This window comes from Chaetodon auriga, chromosome 19, assembly GCF_051107435.1.
Source record: "Chaetodon auriga isolate fChaAug3 chromosome 19, fChaAug3.hap1, whole genome shotgun sequence".
Taxonomy (NCBI): domain Eukaryota; kingdom Metazoa; phylum Chordata; class Actinopteri; order Chaetodontiformes; family Chaetodontidae; genus Chaetodon; species Chaetodon auriga.
The window spans coordinates 14424769-14446803 of NC_135092.1; the positions used below are offsets into that span (position 1 = coordinate 14424769).

Sequence of the window (22035 nt, forward strand, 5' to 3'; positions counted from 1 at the left end):
TATATAGTTCTGATTTGTCCGTATTGACAAGTAATGTAATTGCTGGCTGGATTATATTCACTTGCAACACTGTTGAGTGAATGACGCACTACTTTTGTGTACTGTACAGAAGTGATACAAAGCGCAGGACCTTCACACTTAAGTCTGGGGTTTGCAACCTGAGTCTTGGTAAATTCTATTAATATGTCTTAAAAATGATCGTAACGGCTCGGTCTCCTCCAGCGCTCCAGAGTATGCCAGCGTAACAAATATCCGTGTTGCTTTTCAAACACTCCAGGATGTAAACTCAGCGGAGAGCAGTGGTCATATGGACTTACTGTAGCTAAGAAGCTTGACTGAACAGGATTAGACAGAGGCACTCACTTTACTTTCACCTTTCACACACTCTTCCTCACTCTACACAAAATGCTGCTTACACACACACACACACACACACACACAGAAACACAAGTCAGGCGTTACTTATCTCACAGTGCAGTGCATTTGTTGCTTTGTCTACCTGACACACTACCTGTACTTGACAGAGCGTATCATAAGCAAAAGATTTAATTTCTGTTTCTTGCAGCAGTCATTAAATTCCTTATATCGCTGGCAGCATAACAATAACACCCAGCACGTCAGGAGTCTTTTGAAGTCATGTGGAAGGTGAAGAAGGCAGTAATGATGTGGCACAGCATTGAGATGGAAAAGTTTTACATCCGTATTTGTGAACGCTCCTTTCCTCTCTCCTTCCTCTCCCCTCCCTCCCCCCTCCTCCTTGTTCTCCCTCTTCCTCTTTATCTCCGGGTGAATCAAAGTAACAGATGATTGTGCGGTTTGTGTGGGACAGTCTCGGGGGAGAGTTGAGGGAGGGGGGAAAAGCACATTCACAGACTAAATTAGCGGAGAATGGAAAACCTTTTAGACTTTTTCTTCTTTTCTCTACCCGTTTTCTGTTGCCTTGTCCTTGCTCCCTTCCAGACCGCTGCGTATGTCTCCTTCACTGTTGTGGCCTCCTCCAGCTCCTCTCTTTTCCCTCTCTTTTCTCCTTCTATCACCCCATGGCCATCACCCACACTACACAAAGAGCTCTGTTGTATCATTAACTGCCCACTCTTTACCTACTCAAACATTTTTCAGTGTTTGATGATGGCCTTACACATGAATAATTTCGGTGATGTACACAGAGCTCACTCAAGGCTTTTGGACTCTTCAGATGTTGGTGGAGATAACACTTGATATCCACAAAGTAACGTCCCTCAGAAAACCACAACACTATTTCAAGAACACTTTTCTATCCACTGACTGCACTTCAACAACATTCTCCCCCACATTTTTGCTAAAAATTATTCTTATGTATTTCAATAATTACTATGTCTTTGAAAGAAATCATGCTTTAAAAAAATGTCACATCAATCGAGTTCTGTTGTTATGCTTCTTCTGATTCAGTGTGAGCTGAACTCAGTTTATCTAAAAGAATCTAGTGCACCCATGGTTTGCTTTTTAAGGTAATGTGGGCAGTGGTTAGTGGCAATTTGGGATAAATTTTGACTATGACTAGTCAATGGAATGACATTTTGTGATGTGAGTGAGTGAGTGACCCTGCTGCTTTCAGTCAGTGTGATCTTTGGAGAAATTTTCCTTTTTGCTTTAAAAAAAGTCTCTAGCCCAGTGCCCTTTTGATAGAATTAAATTACTTCCTTTGTCAAAAATCTGGCATTGTTTGAGTATCTCCAAAACATCACCTGAACCAGAAGTAAAAGACTTGACATGCAGCAGAACAGGATTTCACCTCCTCACTTGCCATGTCAGCATTTATCAATTATGTTAAGGCCAAAAAAAAAAACAAAAAAAAAAACTATCTGCCCATGTCATTGACAGGCAACAGAGAGTTCATGAATACTGTATAAACAACAGTTGCGCCCCAGACAATGTGTCCCCCTGCATCACTCTGCTTGTCAGCTAGCATTAGCTCCTGAACCGTCTCTGTGGAAATGGGTCTGACACTTCTGTCTGACGGGGAAGATGGGAAGGGAGGGTGAGCTGAAAGGAGGACAGGGAGGTGATGCTTACTTCTGGCTGGCGTCTCAGAATAAATTAAGAATGGTTGGTTTTATTGCCAGAACGTGTCCCTTTGTGAGTATTTCAGACCCACAGTCCAGGTTGCTCCAAACCCTTATATGTCCTCTGCTAGAGGGATCATGCTTATGCTTGCCCATAACTATTCTGTTAGTCTTTTCATGCAGTAGCTACAGTGTTTATCACTTTGTACAGACTGCTGTGGCTCGGGTGGGAGAGTGAGTCGCCCAGTAAACTTTTGGTGGTCAAATCCCTGCCATCACATGTCATGTGAGCAAGACCCTCAACCCCAAACTGCTCCAGATGGCCAACGCCTTGCATGGCAGGCCTATGGCCATCGATGTGTTAAATTGTATATGCGTGGGTGGATGAGAGGCTTTATAAAGACCTTGGTACTACTCAGGTTGAAAAGCAACGCTCTATAGATGGCAGTGTTCGCCTGTTGACCAGTCCACTGCTGACATATTGATAGCTACTGGATGGATTTGCTTTCTTTTTTTCTCCAGATGTTCATTGTCTCCATAGGATAAATCAAATGTTTTGAATATTAGGCTACAAGTAATGTATGCAAACTAATGACATTCCCCATCAGGCTCAACTTTACTTTGCGTTTAGCGCCAGTTAGTGAATGTTAGCATGCTAACACATAAAAATAAGGTGGAGAACATTGTAAATTAGTATATTGATAATATTTAACAGATGTCAGCATTGTCTTTGTTAGCATTTGTGATGTGATGCCGACAGAGCCACTAGAATGTCATAAATTAACATTTCATAATTTGTATTCAAGATTTTAGTTTCATCTTTATGTTTTGACAATTGTGTGTATGTGTGTGTGTGTGTGTGTGTGTGTGTATCTATTGTGCTGTCTATATCGCTACTTGTTTGTCATTGATCTACTAAGTACCTTGAAGTGCGCTAATCTGTGCATTTTAATTGATTTGACTCATAGATTTATGAAGCACTAAACTTAATTCTAATTTTTAGTAGCACAGCCTAAGTGGTCTAAGATTGAAAACATGGGGCTGCTCTTTTAGATTTATAGTCATCTCACTCTGTCTCACATTATGCACGGTACCATTTTAAAAAGCTGCAATTGTACTGTAGTTATGAATCCATATGCCGAGGATTGGATTTTAAGTACAACCTGAGCTGTGACCCTGAACTTGGCCTTAGACCCATCTTGTGTGTTCACTGGCTTGGAAGACGCCTCCTCCTTTGATAGCTGTTTATTCAGGTCAGAAAGAGAGAGAGAAAGAGAGAGAGAGAGAGAGAGAGAGAGAGAGAGAGAGAGAGAGAGAGCGATCCCACACTACCAAACACCAGATTGGCCTCGTCTGGCTCCCAGACAAGCTTTTCAAACTCTTCTTTCACTTCTCTCCCTAATACATGCTTTCTTCTCTCCCTTTCTTCTCTCCCTCTAATCCGTCCTTCTGCCTATTTAGAGGTGAACAGCGCAGCATGAAAGAGAGAGAAAGTGTTTTTTGTGTGCTTGACGGGTAACCCTCGCCCTTTTGAAAAGGCAAACAGGGAAAAGCTGCCATTACTATTGGCATGAAGGGATCTTAAGACAACGGCCTTTTCTGCCACTTTATTAGCATTGTAGAGACTAGTGCAGCATCGCTCCTCTTTCACCCCTCTCTTTCTCCGTCACTTCTCTGTCCATGTTTCAATACATGAGCCAGACATCCAAATGATAAAAAAGGAAAAGAGGCAAGCTGGGAATTAATGGGGTTGCTAGGGGTTAGACTGGCCACTGTTTTAGCTGTAATTTAACAGTTTTTTTTTTTTTTTTGCACTGCAGCTGAGCTGTTTGTTGTTATTTTTTCTGCAGATTACCGCCTCGTTCCCAGGCATACGGTTATTGAAAACAAAAATAAAAGTGATGTTTGGATAACTGGAAGAGGAGGGGAGATTGTCAGAGAGTCGCAGACCTGTGAATTTCCGTGCCGTGCGGCTGGGGGTGAGGGGGAGCAGCTGAAAGGAAAAGCAGAGGAAATATGGAAGTTGAAAACATAACAAACAAGCATAATGTCTGGATGGAGATTTGGGAGTACGGTAGTTAAGGTGGAAAGAGTCAGTGGAGGTGTGAAGTCTGATTGAGGAATGTGTGTGTTTTGTGTGTGTGTGTGTGAGTTAAGTATGTGCCCAAACAATACCGCTGTCACTCTCTTTTGTTGGGAAATGTGGTCACTGAAAGTCGTAAGCAATTACAAACATTTCCGTTTGCACTGTAAATATGGTGCACAGTTTAAGTCCTCTGTTACAAGTTTGCAGACCCAGGACTGCCCGACACCTCCTATTAAAAATCCTGCTTTTCTCTCTCTGATTCATACATGTCTCCCTTTGCCACCTACATGAGTCACTACAGTGTATATTTGCAAATGACTGAGAGCTATAGCACCTCTCACAGCCTCATAGTGTGGACTCAGGAAGCAAACTGGCCTTATCGGGGGCAGACACACAAAGCTGTCCTGGCTGTGGGGTGGCGAGGTATGCGTAAGTGCATGTGTGTGTGTATGTGTGTCGAGGGGGGTGGCGGTGGGAGGCACTTCCTCCTATTCTTCTGCTGTTGAAGAGTTCCCATGAGCGCCCCTGCCAGGAGCTACAGTGTGGCCTGAGCAGGCCGAGCCAGCGCCAGTCTCGCCTGCATGACGCCACCACACTCTCACACAGCTGAGCTCAGGAGCTGCTGCAACTGCTGCTGTTAAGGCCACGGAGAACGGAGCAGTGTGTTGGGGGACAGGAGAAATGCAAGAAGAGAAGAAGAAGAGCAAAGAAAAGTTAAAGGAAAGAAGAAGGGAAGACTGAACTGAAGTTTTAAAAGAAGCACAAGGAAGACAGGAAGCTGTGGATGAAATGACAGGTACAGACTCATTAAAACTTGCACACAGGAAGCTGCATTGATGACTGGATTCATTACTGACAAACCTTGAATGGATAACAGTGCAGCTGGAGGTCAGTGGCAGAGTGACGCCAATTTTGCAAAAGGACTCTTACCAAGAAAATTGAATCTATGCTCATTTAGGGAAAGTTGATGCAGAGTGAAGGCCAGTTTGGCTGAAAAAAAAAGTCTCCAAGGACACGTTTTTATTACACTGGACAGATTCCTGTCTGTCTTCCAGCAAGGTGAGACACAATACCATTATCCAGAGCCACCTCAACTGGACTGTCATCTGGGAATCGGACATTTTCACGACTGCAAAACTGGGCAGCTGCCACTGTTGAGATGATTCATAACACGCTTAAGTCCACTCAGCCATCGGAGCACAGCCCCAGGAGCACACACTCAGCCGCACAAAGGAGGCTGTGGAGATACTCGGGCTGCAGAGGGGCTGGCCAGGTGGAAAGTCACCGTCGCAGTGTGTGTGTGCTGGCTGCAGACTTGAACGCTGGAGGAGGAGGAGGAGGTGGTGGTGGTGGTGGTGTGGTGCACACTATCCACGGACTGTGCCACCTCTGCATCGGATGTAGGCTGCCTCAGGTGTGTCTGTGTTACGGAGAGTAAAGCAAAGGGGAAGGAGGAAGGGGAATTGGGAAAAAGAGCATCTAGTAGACACCATCAACTTCTTATTGTGAGACTGGGAGAAAGAAAAGTTTGACAGTTTCAATCTCTGACCGGTGGTAGTTCCATCAAAGGTGCAACAAGGTAGTCAGTTGTCAAACTAATACCAAAAGCAGCGTATGAAAAATTGATGCGGCAATATCTTTAGGATCCTGATAATTTTCCATTACTGTATGGAAGAAAATGCACTTTCAACTCCAACACATCCGCAAAGGGATGATTATCTGAGAGCGAGTGTGCGAGACTTAAGGGGAGTGTGTTTCTTGGGAGGGGAGAGCGTGCTTTTCTCTACATTATTCATCCTGCACAGAGAGAGGGATGGCAGGAGTGGAAGACAGGAGAAAAATATTTGCTATAATGTGAACTGATGCCACTATCCTTACATAAGCCTCTTTGTACATTGAATCTGAACTACAAAATAGAACAAATGGGAAATCAAATGCGATGAAGCAGAATATAATGTTATTGACTGGGATGGAACAAAGTATGAATAGATATATATATTTTGCCTTACATGACAGAAAAACAGCATGACAGTTTAGTCATACGTGTGTATGTGTGTGTGGTTGGTGTGCTCTCCTTCTGTCTGATCATGCTCACCAAGATATCATTGTTTAACCACTGGTTGGTAGATTTTATTTAGCTTATCCGGACCTGTCTGCAGTTAATGTTGCCTCTGCTGCACTGCAGGAAAGCAGACATGTACTGTCATCATCAGATGGAGGTTGGCAGGAGTTCTGCCCCTAGCTTCATGCAGTCAAGTCCGAAAGGATGGCGGAGCACTGAGGCACGAAAGTAAAAAGGGAAAAGCTCTGCCACACATGCATGAACATATACTCCACAGGCACGGGATACAGGTTTTTCTCATCTGAATTCATTGCGAGAAAGTTAAGATCTTCGTCTAGTCAGTTCTTCCACAATCCCTTTGATTGTATTATTAATTCATCAATACGGCCCTGCTCACACAATTTGAATATTTAATGCACAGTGGGAACGTTCCCCATTCATTTATCTTCATTTATTTTCAGTAATATGTCTTGTGATTGATGCACTGAAATCATACTCTCTTTAGAGAGCATTCATGCTGATTTCTTGCATTTTTTCACAGCTACTCTCCTCTTTTTCTGTTCCGCTTTGAAAATAAACCCTCCGCTTTCATTTACAAGTGGGAAGGGGGGGGGGGGGCATGAGACCACTTCTCCCAGGCAGACCAGAGGGGTCCAAGTTGTTGGACTCAACTATGCTTATACAAATTGAATTAATGCTGTAAAGTCTCTGGAGTTTGGATGAATTGGTCCAAATTAGGCAGCTCTTAGAGGTCCCTTAAAACCGACGCGGGGTCTGAAACAGCTTTTGCTAAGAAGGTATAAATGGAGTGAAAGATGAGATGCGGTAGATGGATGTATCGCTCTTTTCTGTTAATTCTGAGTCACTGTCTTTGCTTTTCAACAATTTCTTTCGCACATTAAATTTCAAGCTGATCCTTCAAAATGTTCCATGACTGTTTGTTGTCTTCCTTAATTCCACTGAAATGTTTTTTTCATGCCATCTGCTCCTGTTTGTCTCTCATCTGCTCTGTCTCCCACTGCCCTCTTTTATCACTATTTAATCTTTTATCCCTGTTTATCATCTCGTCATCTCTCCCCACCTACAGTCGGTCTCTGTATGTCTCATTCTCCATTCTTTTCTCTTTACTTTTCTCTGTTTTTCCCCGTTTCTGTCACACAGCCAGACTTGAGGATTACTCGTTAATATCCATCTGTCTTCACACAGAAATATACACAGAGTGCAGGGCAGAACTTGTAGCATATATAAAAGATGAGGTGTTGTACATGCACTGTGTGTGTGTGTGTGTGTGTGTGTGTGTGTGTGTGTGTGTGTTAGTGCTTTTTCAGCCTCAAAGGAAGAAGGTCAACCTCCTTATCATAAAAGTAGCCCTGACATACTGTGTGTCTTTTTAATTACACAGTCCATGGGTGCTCCCACTGCTAGTGTTTATCTGCAATGACTAGTAACGCTGTCAGAAACAAGAACTATAAAGACAACATCACATCGACTTTATCTAGTGAGACGGTTAATCAAGTTTCAGACACATCAAAGAGGGTACATGCACACAAAAACCATTGACAATGCTAATGTCTTTTGCGCAGCGGGTAAGAAAGTCAGCCGTCTTTTTGTTTGGCGGTTGACTGAAAAGAGAGAAATTGGAGGGATGAAGGGCAGAGAAATATGGTAAAGGAACTGTGGCTGCAAACAGCGTGACACAGGGCATGTAAAATCAGCGGACTATAAAACACCACAATCGTACTCGACATTTTAGGGTCATCACGAGCTTCAGGCCCCTGAATAATCACCGTATTTCTCTAAGTTGCTCCGTCTTGCTCATGGATGGACTGTAAGTTTGCCGCATACGCATGTAGTTTTCCTCTGCGAGAGACAGAATGAGAGAGGGATTGCGTGGGGTGGGGGGTAGGGAGGGGTGTCTGTGTGCTCTAGGCCCCTGGTTGTCAGCAGATGAGATGGAAAGTGAGATGTTTGGGATGGAACCATGTTGACTTTGGCTCAGGCTATCGGGCACAGGTACCGCATGTTTGACGATGCAGGGTCAAAGAAAAAGAGAGACAATGGGAAAGAGCCATCAGTGTTGTGTGTGTGTGTGTGTGTGTGTGTGTGTTGGGGGTGGGGGCTGGGTCTGGTGTATTTGAGTCTTCATGTGGTATTTTAAAATAATGAATCATAACGTTGAGAGCTGCCAGACAAAGACACAGATACACAGTGGACTGGAATGGAGCATGAGTATGAACTGCTGTTTTAGGTTCGTAAAATCTGGAAAAATCAATGTTTAAAGAGTCTAGATTTACTCTTACAGTTAGTATTAGTTGTACTTAAAAAAGCAGTTATGCACGGTAGACCTGTTCTTTATGCACACCAGCTTTCCAATATTAAAAAAAAGTACAGCCGTGACTGAATAGACGATCTGCTTTTCAGTAGATTCACTTTATTCAATTCTTCCCCGACTACTGGACAAAGAATGTCCTTCTTCCATCTCCGAGTTGTTTTTCCCACTAACTCAGCTAATTGGGCTCACCGGGAAACTGCTGTCAAGACAGTTTTAATAGGAAGTAGAAGCAGAATACAAATCTACTTAATCGTCCTGTAGGAAGGAAGTTGATTATTTTGCCAGCATGCTACTTTTGAATCCTCCTGTAGTGTGTGTGTGTGCGTGTGTGGGGGGAGAGGTCCTATCTTCCTATCACAAAATGACTGTGTGTGTCTGCGTGTGTGTTCTACAGGTGACCATCCTTCGAGGAAAGGATGGATATGGCTTCACCATCTGCTCAGATTCCCCCGTGAGGGTGCAGGCTGTTGATCCAGGCAAGTTTTGCACGCACATGGCCGTATAAATGAAACGCAGCTTTGCAGAAAGCTTTGACTCGCTGTTCTGCAGTGTCTTTAGGTCTTTGGACTTAATTGCTTGAAGGTGGAGAAATCTGTCTCTAATTATAAAATCACATCTGTAAAAGCATGAAAAACAGCAATAAACGCAGTTATTTTTCCAAAGTAGGTTTGATTGTAATACTCTCTGCCTATAAGTGATTTTTTTGGGATTTTCACTTGCAGGACTGCCAAGAGTAGATTTCTACTTGTAATAATTTTTATGACATGAACTTGGCTTGAGACTGCACACTGTTACACGACATATAAAGCGTATGGTTTTGAAGCACGTAGCTGATCTGCTTTCTAAGCCAGAAAATATTGATTTTGTTTCCTGTGTTCCATTTTAAAGGCACTAGACTATGTAAACAATATGCTAATGGGTTATATTCCTGTAAAAGTTGCTTTTGCTTCACATTGATTGACCTTAGTTTGGCATCTCATGAATACACCTGACATCATGAAAGTTTCATGTCACCTGTGGGTTATTAATTTTTTTTCTTTTTCACTGGTGGTCATAGCTTGGAGAATTGCCATTAGCATCAGCTCAGCCAGCAGGGTGTCGCACTTAATGGGGAGCCTGTCTGTCAAATGGACAAGCTGGAGAGATGAGAGGGAATGCAAACAGAATTTTGACACAATTTCCAAGCATAGTAATATCACATTATGATGTTATTGTTTCATCTGTAGTATCGCTGTCAAGATAAAAAAAAAATGTCAATACTACAAGTAGAGAAAAAGAATACTTGATACGTCTTTCGCAGTGAAAGGGGGAAGAAGTAAGTCGTATTTTCTTCCCTATTTGCTTAATCTGTACACTAATATGCTGTTCTGTACCTGCAATACTGAGGGAACAAGCTTAATACATAAAGGAGCTATAGCTGTGTATAGCATGAACAGCCCCTGAGAGCGTGCAGTGATCTGAACTTTGTCTGTCTCTTCACTCTGGCAGGGGGTCCAGCGGATCAGGCAGGCCTGCAGCAGTTGGACACTCTCCTGCAGCTAAATGGTCAGCCAGTGGAGCAGTGGAAATGTGTGGACTTGGCTCACGCTATCAGGTAATGAGTCCAACACACCAGAGGATTATGAGCGGATTTACACCAAAATGTTAGAGAGTCCTTTTCATAAGCTTATTCAGGACTCAGCACCGGTGATTTGTAACGATTATCTGATAGACTGAGAGGTTTATGGAGTTAATTTTGCCATCATTATTGACCTACGGACCAATCAGAGTCATTCTGATGTGCTCGACTGCCCGAGCAAGACTTTTATGAATCAGTTCATTTTCGGCAACATAATAGATTTGCATGGATTTCTTTCTCTATTGTGATTTTATTTAATTCTTATGAAATAGACATGCAAATACAAGAATAAACATTTCTTCAAATTCAATAATTTACGGATAAATTATTGCGTGCAGTTGGTTTAAGAAATAAATGCTTTGAATTGACTGATGCTCGTCTTTCTTCCTCATTGCAGAAACAGCGCCAATGAAATCACAGTGGTCGTGTGGCGCACAGGCCCCTCAGCTAAGCCTAATTTCGAGGGCCTCATCCACCGGCCCTCCTACAAGCCCTCCACCTCAAACTACGATGCCCCCTCACCCCCTACTCGCAGACGCGCACCAGATGTTGGCACCAGCAAAACCCCCCCAGCTGTGCCGCCTCTCCCGGCCCACCACCGTGCCACTGCCGCCCGCAGGCTGCTGGTCAACGGCTCCGAAGCTGGAAACAGCAGTGGTGTAGGCCTGGGGACAATGGGTTGGGGGGCCCAGGGAGGGTCGGCCGAGGAGCTGGATGGGAAACCGCGACACCTCCATCACCCTCACACTGCCACGCTGAAGGGTACCAGGGTGAAGGCATCCAATGGGGACAACTACATCATCCTGGCCCCCATCAACCCTGGAAGCCAGGTACCGCAAACTGGTGCTGGGCTGCATCTTCATCATCTTCTTCGTCCTCCCCATCCTCACCACGGTCATATGGTGGCTCATCCTAGATATGTCTCCTTACCTTACATCCCTGGTGCTGATAGATAGAAGGACTGTATGTACTGCATGTCTGGGCCATTTGGGTTGCTGCCATATCACTGACTTGTGCTTTCACACATGTATTGAATACACTGCATACATTACATACACGTCAATGTAATGGAGATATGAAGTATAGACTGCAAGAGGAGACAATAACATGTAATATGTAGCTGTTAATATTCTGTATGCCTGTATTATGTGAAGCTTTGGCAATATTTCTTTCACTACATTCAATCACTAAGCACAGCTCAAACAGTTCATATGTATCTGACATAATTTATCTTCCAGATATCATACAGAATACAAAAACCATCTGTGTGCCATGGCTTATACGTCAGTATTTTAACAACAAATAGCATTTTAAAAAGAGATAGAACTCAACAGAAGTAGTATTTTAATGCGTATTTAATGAAAATTCACACACTGCAAGACTGGTCCGCTGCACAATCTGCAGTTTCGGTTTACCATGCATGTACATGCAGATTAGGACATGTACTGTATATGACATTTTAGACAGCATGTACTTATTTTTTCATCCGGTGACATCATGTATATGAGGCAAAAGCCTCTGATCATAAAAATAAAATAAAGCAAACTCATTAAATCAAAAAGACTGAACTGAATTCCTCAGCTAACACAACTGTAACCGTACGATACTAACCCATTAACCACCTCAGAGTGAAAAACACGCTGAACCAAAAGGTTCAAGATGTGTTTCAGACTCTCTCCCTGCAGCAGTGCCCTCTGTCTTTTATTGATTGTTCAGCTGACAGCATCTACACAGTTGCTCAAGACTTCCAAAACAACTAAATCCTTTTGGCTGTCATATGTAGAGTTGATGGCTTAAACTTAAACCGTCTTTTTTCCTTCTCTCTTCCTCTGTGTCCGACTGCTAATAACTATATAACATGGGGCTGTGTGTGTGTGTGTGTTTGTGTTATGCATGTGTATCTGTGTGCGCCTCATGTTGTGTCCATCTTCATCGGTGAACGCTTCTCAGGTTGAGGTTCAGTGAAAGGGCACGTGGATGAGATTGATTTTAGAAGGAAGAACAGCAGTAGATTCAGAGAAATCACAGGAAAAAAAAAAAAAAACATTGAAAGAAATAGAGCAGAGTGTTGTGGTTAACCTCTGGAGAAAGATTAGAGGTTATGTGTCGACATAGTAATCAAACATTCCCCTTCAAACAGCCACCACTTCTATCCCAAACAAAAGAGAAGGCAGGGATTTGGTGAGATTTTGCGGTGGCCATCACAGGCTAAATATACCAAAGGCCCTGTGGAAATGGGTCATGTTGGTGACATATCACACCGACACAATACTCCAGTTCACAAACAAAGAGCTCTGAAAGCCCACACTACAGAAAATATTTATTATGACATGCTGGCAGAAAAACATGCTAATCATACGTTTGAAACGTCTTGTGACTCTCCAACCCCGAGTTCACCTACAGTGCTAATCTGAACAACATGGTGACGTGGTGGCAGCTTTTCTATCTTTGCTCCCTCGGCCGATGGTGATTTGTTATGACACGTAGAAACCATCATTGCCTCGCTGAGTCCAGCTCAAATCAAATGGGCTCAGCTGAGTCCTGGACGCTGAATTTTGTGTCATGCAAGAAACTGCACATGCTATTGTTCAGCTTGACTCACAGCACGGCAAAAGAAAGGAAAGGAAAGAAAGGAAGTGCAGGACGTAGCACACAGTATTTTCTCCAAAATGGCAGTTCTTCTTTGTTGTGATGACACACAGGACATCTCATTACGATCCTTTCCTAACCCGATGATCTATGATGATGATCAATATCTCATCATAGAAGGTTAATGTCTGAATTGCATTTCAACTATCAACATTGTATCAATTTAGTAATAAAACAATGACACACTGTATCTTATGTCATTGTTTGAATGTCTTTTGGCTTGATTCCACTCTAGATGCCAGCCCTCATTGCACTGAAGCAAACCTATTTAATATTAACGTCCTTTATTATGATTCTGCTTTCAGATCTTGCGACCTGTTTACCAAGACGGCCAGGGAACGTTAGGTAAGGCACGAATGGTATTTTACGCTCATACTCGTACAACATTTTGTGAAAGGCTACAGTGAACTCTTAATTGGGTGTTTTGGCTGAAAGCCTTTGGTTAAGTTGGCTTTGGTGCCTTTATTAATTTGGATGTAGACCAATGTTAATTAAAATTTTGACTTCACATTTCAGGTTATTGTTATTTTAATGAATATGATTAAAATCACTTAACATTTGGCAACCTCAAATGGTCTCGAATTATACTGACCTCAGAAATACAGTGAATGCTAAATACTTTTGACGCTCTCAGTTTAAATCGTGCTCTCCAAAATGACATTTACTGCCTTCTTAGTGACACCTTAGCAGCACCTGTCGTTTAAAAGCAGCTGGAGCTACGTGGTGGTGAGATTTCTGGCTTTTTCATGCTGAGCCAGCAGTGGACCAGCTACAATTAAAGTCCCAGTCAGTCATCTGGTTAGCTTAGCTTACCATAGACCTGAGCCTAGCTCCGTCTTAATGTCAAATTATTTAAGACCTCTGTGAGCTTAATGACAGTGATTGCTGCACACCAGGATTACTGGCTCCAGAAATGATAAGTAACCTACGTCTTTCTCTGCTTTGCCTTCCTCTCTCTGTTCCGCAGCTGCCAGGTTGTACCCCACACGGCAGGCCTCTGCTTCACACACCCAGGCTGGTGCTGGGGGTGCTTTTTCTGGAGGTGTGAGTGGTGGTGGGGGCGGGGGTCTCTCCAGCCGTACTGGCTTCCTGCGTCGGTCTAACAACTCCAAGTCAACAAAGACATCGTCCACCTCCACTAATGTCGCTGCACCCAACTACCAACAGCAGAATGCCAACTTTGCCAATTACCAGAACTGTACCATAGTCCGCTCACACACTCCACATGCCAACTATGGATACGTCAAAGTGGCACCCAAAATCCTCATCTTCCCCATCTTTGTTCAGGTAAGCCAGTTTATGCAAATATACATACTTTACGTGTTTTTGTTTGTGGTTTTGCAGTCAAGTTTCAGACATCTTGATTTGCACAACATTTTTGTGTTTTATTATTCACACTGTAGGGGAAACCTAGAGCACTACAGTATTTTTACTCTTAATGAGTTCTAGTTCTTAGCCTCCGTACCAAAATGCGTGTTGGGAGAGAGAGGGGGATAGCATGCAAAGATCTGGTTGTACTTGAACTGTGCACCACTGCGGTGGTTATGTGGTGTGGATTGAAGACCGCGAGGTCACCCTTATACTCTGAAAACCAGTCTTCGTTCACAAAAAAGGGAAATCCATATATGGTGGTGCAAAAGACGGTATCAATCTCAAAGTGACGGTGTGTTGTCCCCATTTTGGTCAAAAAGAAATCGACATTTGAGGTTTGCAGTTATGAAATTATTAGTCTTTCTGTCTGAGCATTTTATAATGTGCAAGGCATGAAGGCTCCATTATCACATATAACACATTTTAGATATGCAGATGTTTCTGTGAATTTCTGCCTTTAGGCCACAGCAGTCTGTCTGTCTGTGAGGAGAGACAGGAAACTATGGGGATGTTAAAGTGAACTGAGGGGGTCATTTTTACAAACTGAGCAACCAGGATGGTTATTTTCTGTACTTATCATTCAGACACGGCACAAGAAAACAAGAAAAGTTTAGCTGTGTGGAGAAAAATATTTTATTATATATATATATATTTTCTTAGTTTGATAACTGGAAAGACAGTTTGCATTTTGCATTAACGGTGGATAGTTTAAATTAGGATGCAGAGGCAAGTCATGCTAAGTCATGTGTCGTTGCAAAATAAATGCTCTCATTTCTGCTTCTGTACCTGCAGTATACACTACAGTTGCTGTACTGACTATTTTGCAGCATGTGTAAACATGGTTGTCGCTCCTACTGCAACATTTAAGATATTCTTGGTATCTTGATGTCTTTCAAACATTTATGCCCTCAGAATGCAGGGATGGTGGTACTTCCTGTTAATTCATACAGAAACATGCAACCCTGACCTTGCTTCAGACAGTATGCAAATGTTACACACACACACACACACACACACACACACACACACACACACACACACACACACACACACACACACTTGAATTGGCCCTCAGTCACTCTCTGGACTTGAGAGGAAGTCCCCTCCTCCCGTGCTCCCGCACTAGTTCACTTTAAGTGTCAGTGTCTTGTCATACACAGACCACACAAAGCGTCTCACAGTCACAGCTCGCGTTCTGTCTTCATAGCATCACTTTCAGTTGTATTTCCCACAGTCGAGAAAAGGCTTGCTGTTAGCTGTTCTGCAGATCGTTCGGATTTTGGAGCCAAATGGATTTGGTACTGCAATGCCTCACGTTTTATTTCCCTCGATGAAACGCAACATTATATTCCTGATACCATAAGTAACACTTTGTGATTTTAACAGTTCGACTAAGAGTATTGAAGAGTATTGAATGTCATATTAAAGATATCAATTACAAATGAATGAGCAAGTGTCCACAAATGCTTTGTCCTAACCTGTCTGTGTTATATGTTGTTGTTCAGCCTCTTGACCTGTGCAGCAGAGCTCTCATCATATCTGAGGAGATGATACTACACGAGAGCAAGCACCACTCTCTCAAGGTAAACAGCATTTAATGATATTACGTATATCATTTCAATACACGTTAAAAACTTGTATGTATGTTTGCTGCGTGTTCACTTTGTGTAAAAAGCTCAGAGGTCCTGTCCAGGTAGCTCTTACTTCAGTTCAGCATTCTGCACAGGGATTTCAGCTGTTGTTATGCAGAATATGACCTGAAACTAATCTAAGGAAAACCCAAAAGCTGCAAAATGGTAGTTAGAAGAGGCAGGATTGGATCTTGTTGATTTGAAAGAAGATGAAATGCGATTTTCTCTTTGCTCCTTCAAAGAATTTATATATTTGACTGATGCACAGAGATTGAGGCTCTCCTCTCCTCTCCTCTCCTCTCCTCTCCTCTCCTCTCCTCTCCAGCCTCTTCAGATTGCAGACAAACAGACTTGTGGCAAACATTTTGTTGGTTTGTCACAGCCAGTTATGTGGTTTGTGTTTTCGGTCAAACTGAAAGTGACAGTCCATTGCCCTGATGTGCATCTTAAGTCAAAACGTATGCATGTTTTAGACTTATGCATGTATGCAGAAAGGGGGAACAAGTGGAGAGCTGCGTCCTGAGAGGAGGAATGGGAGAAGAGATGTCTGAGCATCTCTCAAGAATTTGTAACTACTCTCAACTATCAAACCCATATCAAGTTGGGGAGAATGAATAATTGATAAAGGAGGAGAGTGCCAAAGATCTGACCGACATAAATTCTGTTTTATGTATCAAAAGAAGCTGTAGCTCCCTCAGTATATATTAATGATTCTTTCACAATATGTTAAGCTCACCTTTAAATCGTTTCTTTCTGTATTATAAGGTCTCTTACACAGTATATTGGTGAAGTGAACGTGGGAAATATGGAATGCTTTTGTATCAAAAGTTACTCATTCTGTCAGAAGTTTCAGAAATTTTTATTCTGTAAAGTGCTTTCATGTTCTAGGTGTCAGTCATACTCACATATTTACATGTTTCACATGTAATCCTGCAAAGAAACCATTAAGTAATGTGCACCAGAACTGATAATGTCATTGTACCCATAATAATCTAAATTAATGATATGATAAAGGTCTCAGTCAAATTCCCACAGAAAATCTGACTGTACCTCAAGCTTATATCGGCGACTGTTAGCCACATTAGTCGATAAACATCCAGATACATTTTCCTTGAAAGAAAAACTTATGACACAGATCAAGTTTTCACGTTTTGGCAGTGGAATTAATGGCAACAACATCACAACCGCCCGCAAAAACGTTAAAAATGGTGACTCCAGAACGACAGCTGGACGAGGGAATGAGGAAATCCTGTCTGACATCGTGTCATCGTTATGGTGTTTTTCAGGAGAAACGTGTTAGCAAAGTCTTTGTGCATTCAGGAAGAGAAAAGAAGGAGGAGAGAGTCTTGTTTTATTGAATTAAGCTCGCCCCGCAGTTCTTTAATTTGCCCTGTCAGATAGTCTTTGCTGTGCAGTGCAGTGAAGTGCAGTGACTGCTGGCATGGAAGCTAATTCTGGCCTCTCGCTGGGGTCAGTCATAAAACAAATATTTAACAGCCAGTGTTTGTCAGGAGGGAGTTTCTCTCCGCTGGTCCACTTTATACTATGACTGTTTTTAATGATCAGTCACTGTTATTCCAGCTTTTGCTCTTTACTTGCCGGAGTTCTGTGAGTCCACCCGGGAGGCAAACACACAATGCAAAAACACGTCCGACTTTCATTAAAATATCTGAACATAAATAATAAGTGCAACAAATTTGATTTAGTCCAAAGTGACATTTGAACAAAACAGACTTTTTGCATATTAAATCATAGAAACACATTGGGACATAGCAGATTTAAGTGCATTTAATCATCTGAATACTTAATAGAGAAGAAAAAATGCCCTGAAACATAACATAACATCAAACATAACAAGTAAATTATTTCATTTCCACTCAAGTAATTTTGTAAGAAATTCAATCATTATAAATGTTTAAAGCCGACTAATTATACTTTCAGTTGGCAGGTGTTTGACATGGTGTGTGTGTGTGTGTGTGTGTGTGTGTGTGTGTGTGTGTGTGTGTGTGTGTGTGTGTGCAGATTTTGGGCTGTTTTCCTTCCATAACATGTCTTTTTTCAGACTAGTGGAATGAAAACGTCGAAAATTACACATTTACGTCTTTATTGAAGTGCAGCTCTCTGTTCTGGACATTTAGGCAAATTGACACCTAATCAAGAAATCTTCCTAAATACAAGGTGAAAACGGCAGTTGACAAAATGAAACATGACTTTTGAGCCTGGCTCCATCCAATCCAGATTTCTATTGTGGCAATTTATGCAAATGTTTCATTAGATTTGACCTCATCTCCATATTCAAACATCACATTTGAAAAACTTGTAATACAAAATGTTTTAATATAAGTAATTGACTGGTGAAGTTTCATGGTGATATGCTGGTTAAATTAAAGAGGGAGAATCACAGACAGTGTGTGAATTATAACAAAGTCTTTGTGCAGCATTTTTAAGCACCTTTGAAAAGCGTGCATGTGTGTGTGTACGCATGCAAAGTGTGTGTGTCTCTCCGTATGAAACCGTTTGCTGCTGGCCTCTCATTTGCTTTGTCCTTGTTCTTTACTCTTACTTACATCCTCTTCCACCCACTCAAACCTCCACGCAATTCACACACTCTCACATGCACTCTAACCACATACTGGCTGCATCTGAACTACCCCCTCTGCTATCTCACCCTTCAGAAGAAGCCACCAAAGCAAACATTGTCTTGAAACAGTGCCCATGTACATGAATTACATATTGCATGAAAGCACAAACTCACATAAGCAACTTTCATGTGTATATCTAAGCTGTTTTTTTTTCTTTTTCTTTTTTGCCATCTACTTTTTTCTCGTTATTCTTCATGCTCTGTTCTCCTCTTCATTAATTTTCATTTTAATGCTCCTCTGGCATGACTTTTCTTTTCACTTAGCCACTGCAGAAGCATAATGCCTGTCACGAGCTGTTGTGACATGTTGCAAAAATCATGGTCAAATGCCTTGGATGCCTTGAATTAATGATTAGAAACTTACAGCAAAAAAAGAATATGAATGTTTCAGACTGAGAGAGGCGAGCAAAGTAGTACAAGAATTAACACTATGAGGAAGTTTCAGTGGAAAAATAATGTCATTGCAGGTATTAGGTGCATTATTTGATGTTATTTAAATACATGAGAGAAGTTTAGGAATAAGTCAGTACACTTAAAAGAGCAGGGTTGACATTCAGCAGGCTAAAAAGCAAGACGTGGGTTTATGTATATATATGCATGCCATGATTACCAAAGTGTGAACAGTATTTCCTGTGCTAGGACATGAGGTTTGTGGGGGGTGGGCTTGCTGAGTGTTGAGTGGTGTGTGTGCATCTCACCGGACTGCAGATGTGTTTGAGAGATGTGAAAACTTTAAGGTGTAAACTCGTGATGACAATATGTGAGAGCGAAGTATGAAATAGACTTTTTTCTTTTTCTGCCTCCCTTTGAACCTCACCCCCTCCTCCCCTTCATCCTTCTTTAAAATCTCCACTCTTTTTGTACCTTCCATCTCTATCTTTGTAGGTGACAGTGTTTGTCTACAGTGACCTGATGCTGGTGACAAGAGAAGATGAGCCAGGCAGGTGTAACGTCTTGCAGAGTCCCCTGTATCTCCGACAGCTGAGGCTCCAGGATGGTACGTAAGCGCGAACAAACCTGTCGCCAAACTGTGTGAAATCTTATTAAACTCATTGGTAAAGATGGTTAATTCTTCATGCAGCACAACAGAGAGATCAGCATTTCAGAGCAAATTCATTTCTTAAAAGTCCAAAAAGAACAATACAGCGGCCAAAACTGTAAGATGTAACTAAATCTCCAAACAATCTTATCTGTATGTTACCTCATTAAACCACATTTGACCTTTAACAGTCGAACACAGAAGAAAAAGGGAAATTCAACATGCAAACACACAAATTGCGCAACGAGAAGTAAACCTACAGCACTATGCTTGCAGTGATATTTTCAGTTGAGCTAACCAGAGGATATTTAGGGAAAGGCTGCCCAAGTTCCTGCTGCTTTGTCTTTTTATTTCACCTTGGTCTAAACAACCATCTCCTCTAACAGTATGGAAAGAATAGTCTGGCCATCGGGGCTGCACAGAGTCCAGGCAAATCAAATAAATAGGCCTCACTGGAAATATCTGTGTTTAGAGTGGTTGGCTTAGACGGTGGCAAAGTTTGGAGTCACGCTTGGGACAGAGCAGAGAGCGGGTAATGCTGAAAACTGATAAGTTCATGGGTAAGAAACAGTGATAATAGACTCGCTCTACTCCTGTCATATTGGGTGTCAGGTCAGTTTATAATGCGGAGCAGGAAATGAAGCAGAAAACAAGTGACGTATCATCACAAATTTGTGCTCCATGATTATAGAAAGGTATCGAAATGTTTGATTTACCAGGATAACGTGTTAAAAGGATGTTGTTGAGAGGATATTATCTGTTCTGTCCCAGAGAATAATGATTTTAATGGCAGTGTGGGGTAGTGTTCAGAGCCAGTGTGAGTGCAGAGTGACTAATAGGTTTGACACTTTCAGCTCCCTACAGGTGTCAGTGTAGCCTCACAGAGCCACACATTCTCCCCAGGCTGCACCACTGCAGGAGAACCTGCCGTCATTCAACACATGATTCACTGGTGTTTTTGCTTAATATCGTGCTGGGGGAAATGAGTTCATGAAAATGCACGTCAGTTTTAGTGACATTTTAATCTTATTTTGTCAATACTGGAGTGGCTGTCGTCATGGTTTGTTGTTTTCGTCGATCAGCTAACGTCACTGGCACAGACATAATGAAACTGAAATGTAAGATGCTGCTTATTGGTCAAGCAACTAAATCGACCTCTGTTAAAGAGGGGGCCTTGCTTTTCATGGGAGCACTCAGCGTGTGCACGTCCTTCAATAACTGCATTAAACATCATTAATTGCAAACTAATAAGGTTGTCACGGTGAAGAATTGTACTGAGGAAAACATCCAATGAACGCAAATATAGCCTGAGCTGCTCTGACCTCCCCAAAGACATTGCTGGTCTCCTCTGGGCCACTTCTGACCTCCACCCTTCACCCAAACAATTGGAGATCGCCAGGGAGGAGATCCAGTGCAGCTCGTGTGTCTGTGTGTGCGTTTCACGAGAGGACGCGCACACAAACACACAGACACACACCCTGCTGCCTGTCATTGTTATTTCGCTTCGGCAGCGTCACTCAGGAAAGAGGCGCCGGGGGATTGTGTTTGTTTCAGCGAGGGTGTGTTTGACGTGGGTGTGTGTGTGCGTGCGTGCGTGCGCGTAATGACACACTAGAAGTTCAATACAGGGGCTTTCCTGTGTTCCTGTCACCCCGATACTATGCTGAGGAGCGTGGGAAACATTGAGAATGGTATTGAACACATAAAACCAACATTAACGCGCGTCAAGACAAACGTTATCATTGTACTAAACAAAGTTAGATGACCTGGACGACTCCTGCACGATCTTTACAGGAAGAATGACTTAACAGTTAAATCTGTGATGCAGATGTTTAACAAGGGAGAGACCAAGTGATTAATTACAGTGCAAGAAGCAAAAGACTTTAACTTACTACTAACTATATGTGTTACCAGGTCTTCACCTGACTTCATCAGCAACCCCCTCATGCAGTAGTACTATGCTGCACTGTGTACTTTGACTGCACTCTGCTGAAAACAGAAAGATATCCAACAGTGACCTCTGCTGTTGGTTATGAAAAGAATATCTGAATAATTTTTACCTGACCGTGACAGCCGCTGAAGTTGTCTCTCCTCAGCTCAACACCGTGGGCTGCATTAGTTTACTGACCTCACATTCTTAAGTAAAGAAACAGGAAGCAGTTAAAGAGCTGCCTGTGGTCTTCTGCTGCAGTGGGAGGCTGCTGTCAGACATCACTGGATTCACGCATGTTTCTGGGAGCATAATAAACACTTAAACTCCTGAAGAGATCTTTCAGTGAGTGACTACAGGTGTTTTCTCTGTGTGTGTTGGCCACTGTTTTTCTTTTTTGCTGTGCTGGTAAAGCTTGCAGGTTCTAGATGCTGAACAAGAAGGACTTAGCCTGGAGAGTCTTTAATTAGTCAAAAATAATTAGAAAGGATGATGGTCTTGATTTAAAGAGAGCCAGAAATCAAGTATTTATAGCTGTTCCAGATGGCCACACTCCAAGACAGAGTGAAAAGCCGGCCATCATAGAGAAGAGGGTGATGCAATATTGTTTAAACACGGGGAAAACAGCACACAA

The 22035-nt window shown here is 42.3% G+C and overlaps 1 protein-coding gene across 3 annotated transcripts in view; it reads left to right on the forward strand.

Moving 5' to 3' along the window:
- rgs3a (regulator of G protein signaling 3a) overlaps nucleotides 1-22035 on the forward strand; it is a 120890-nt gene that overhangs the window by 16569 nt on the left and 82286 nt on the right. For 2 of the 3 annotated variants that reach the window (XM_076757340.1, XM_076757339.1), the window contains 7 exons: nucleotides 8917-8998; nucleotides 10011-10116; nucleotides 10538-10970; nucleotides 13095-13134; nucleotides 13757-14076; nucleotides 15666-15743; nucleotides 19318-19429. In XM_076757340.1, the coding sequence (XP_076613455.1) occupies nucleotides 8917-8998; nucleotides 10011-10116; nucleotides 10538-10970; nucleotides 13095-13134; nucleotides 13757-14076; nucleotides 15666-15743; nucleotides 19318-19429 (1171 nt within the window). Of the gene's footprint in view, nucleotides 1-4742; nucleotides 5543-8916; nucleotides 8999-10010; nucleotides 10117-10537; nucleotides 10971-13094; nucleotides 13135-13756; nucleotides 14077-15665; nucleotides 15744-19317; nucleotides 19430-22035 lie in introns of those variants that run through there. The other variant, XM_076757338.1, reaches the window with a different exon arrangement.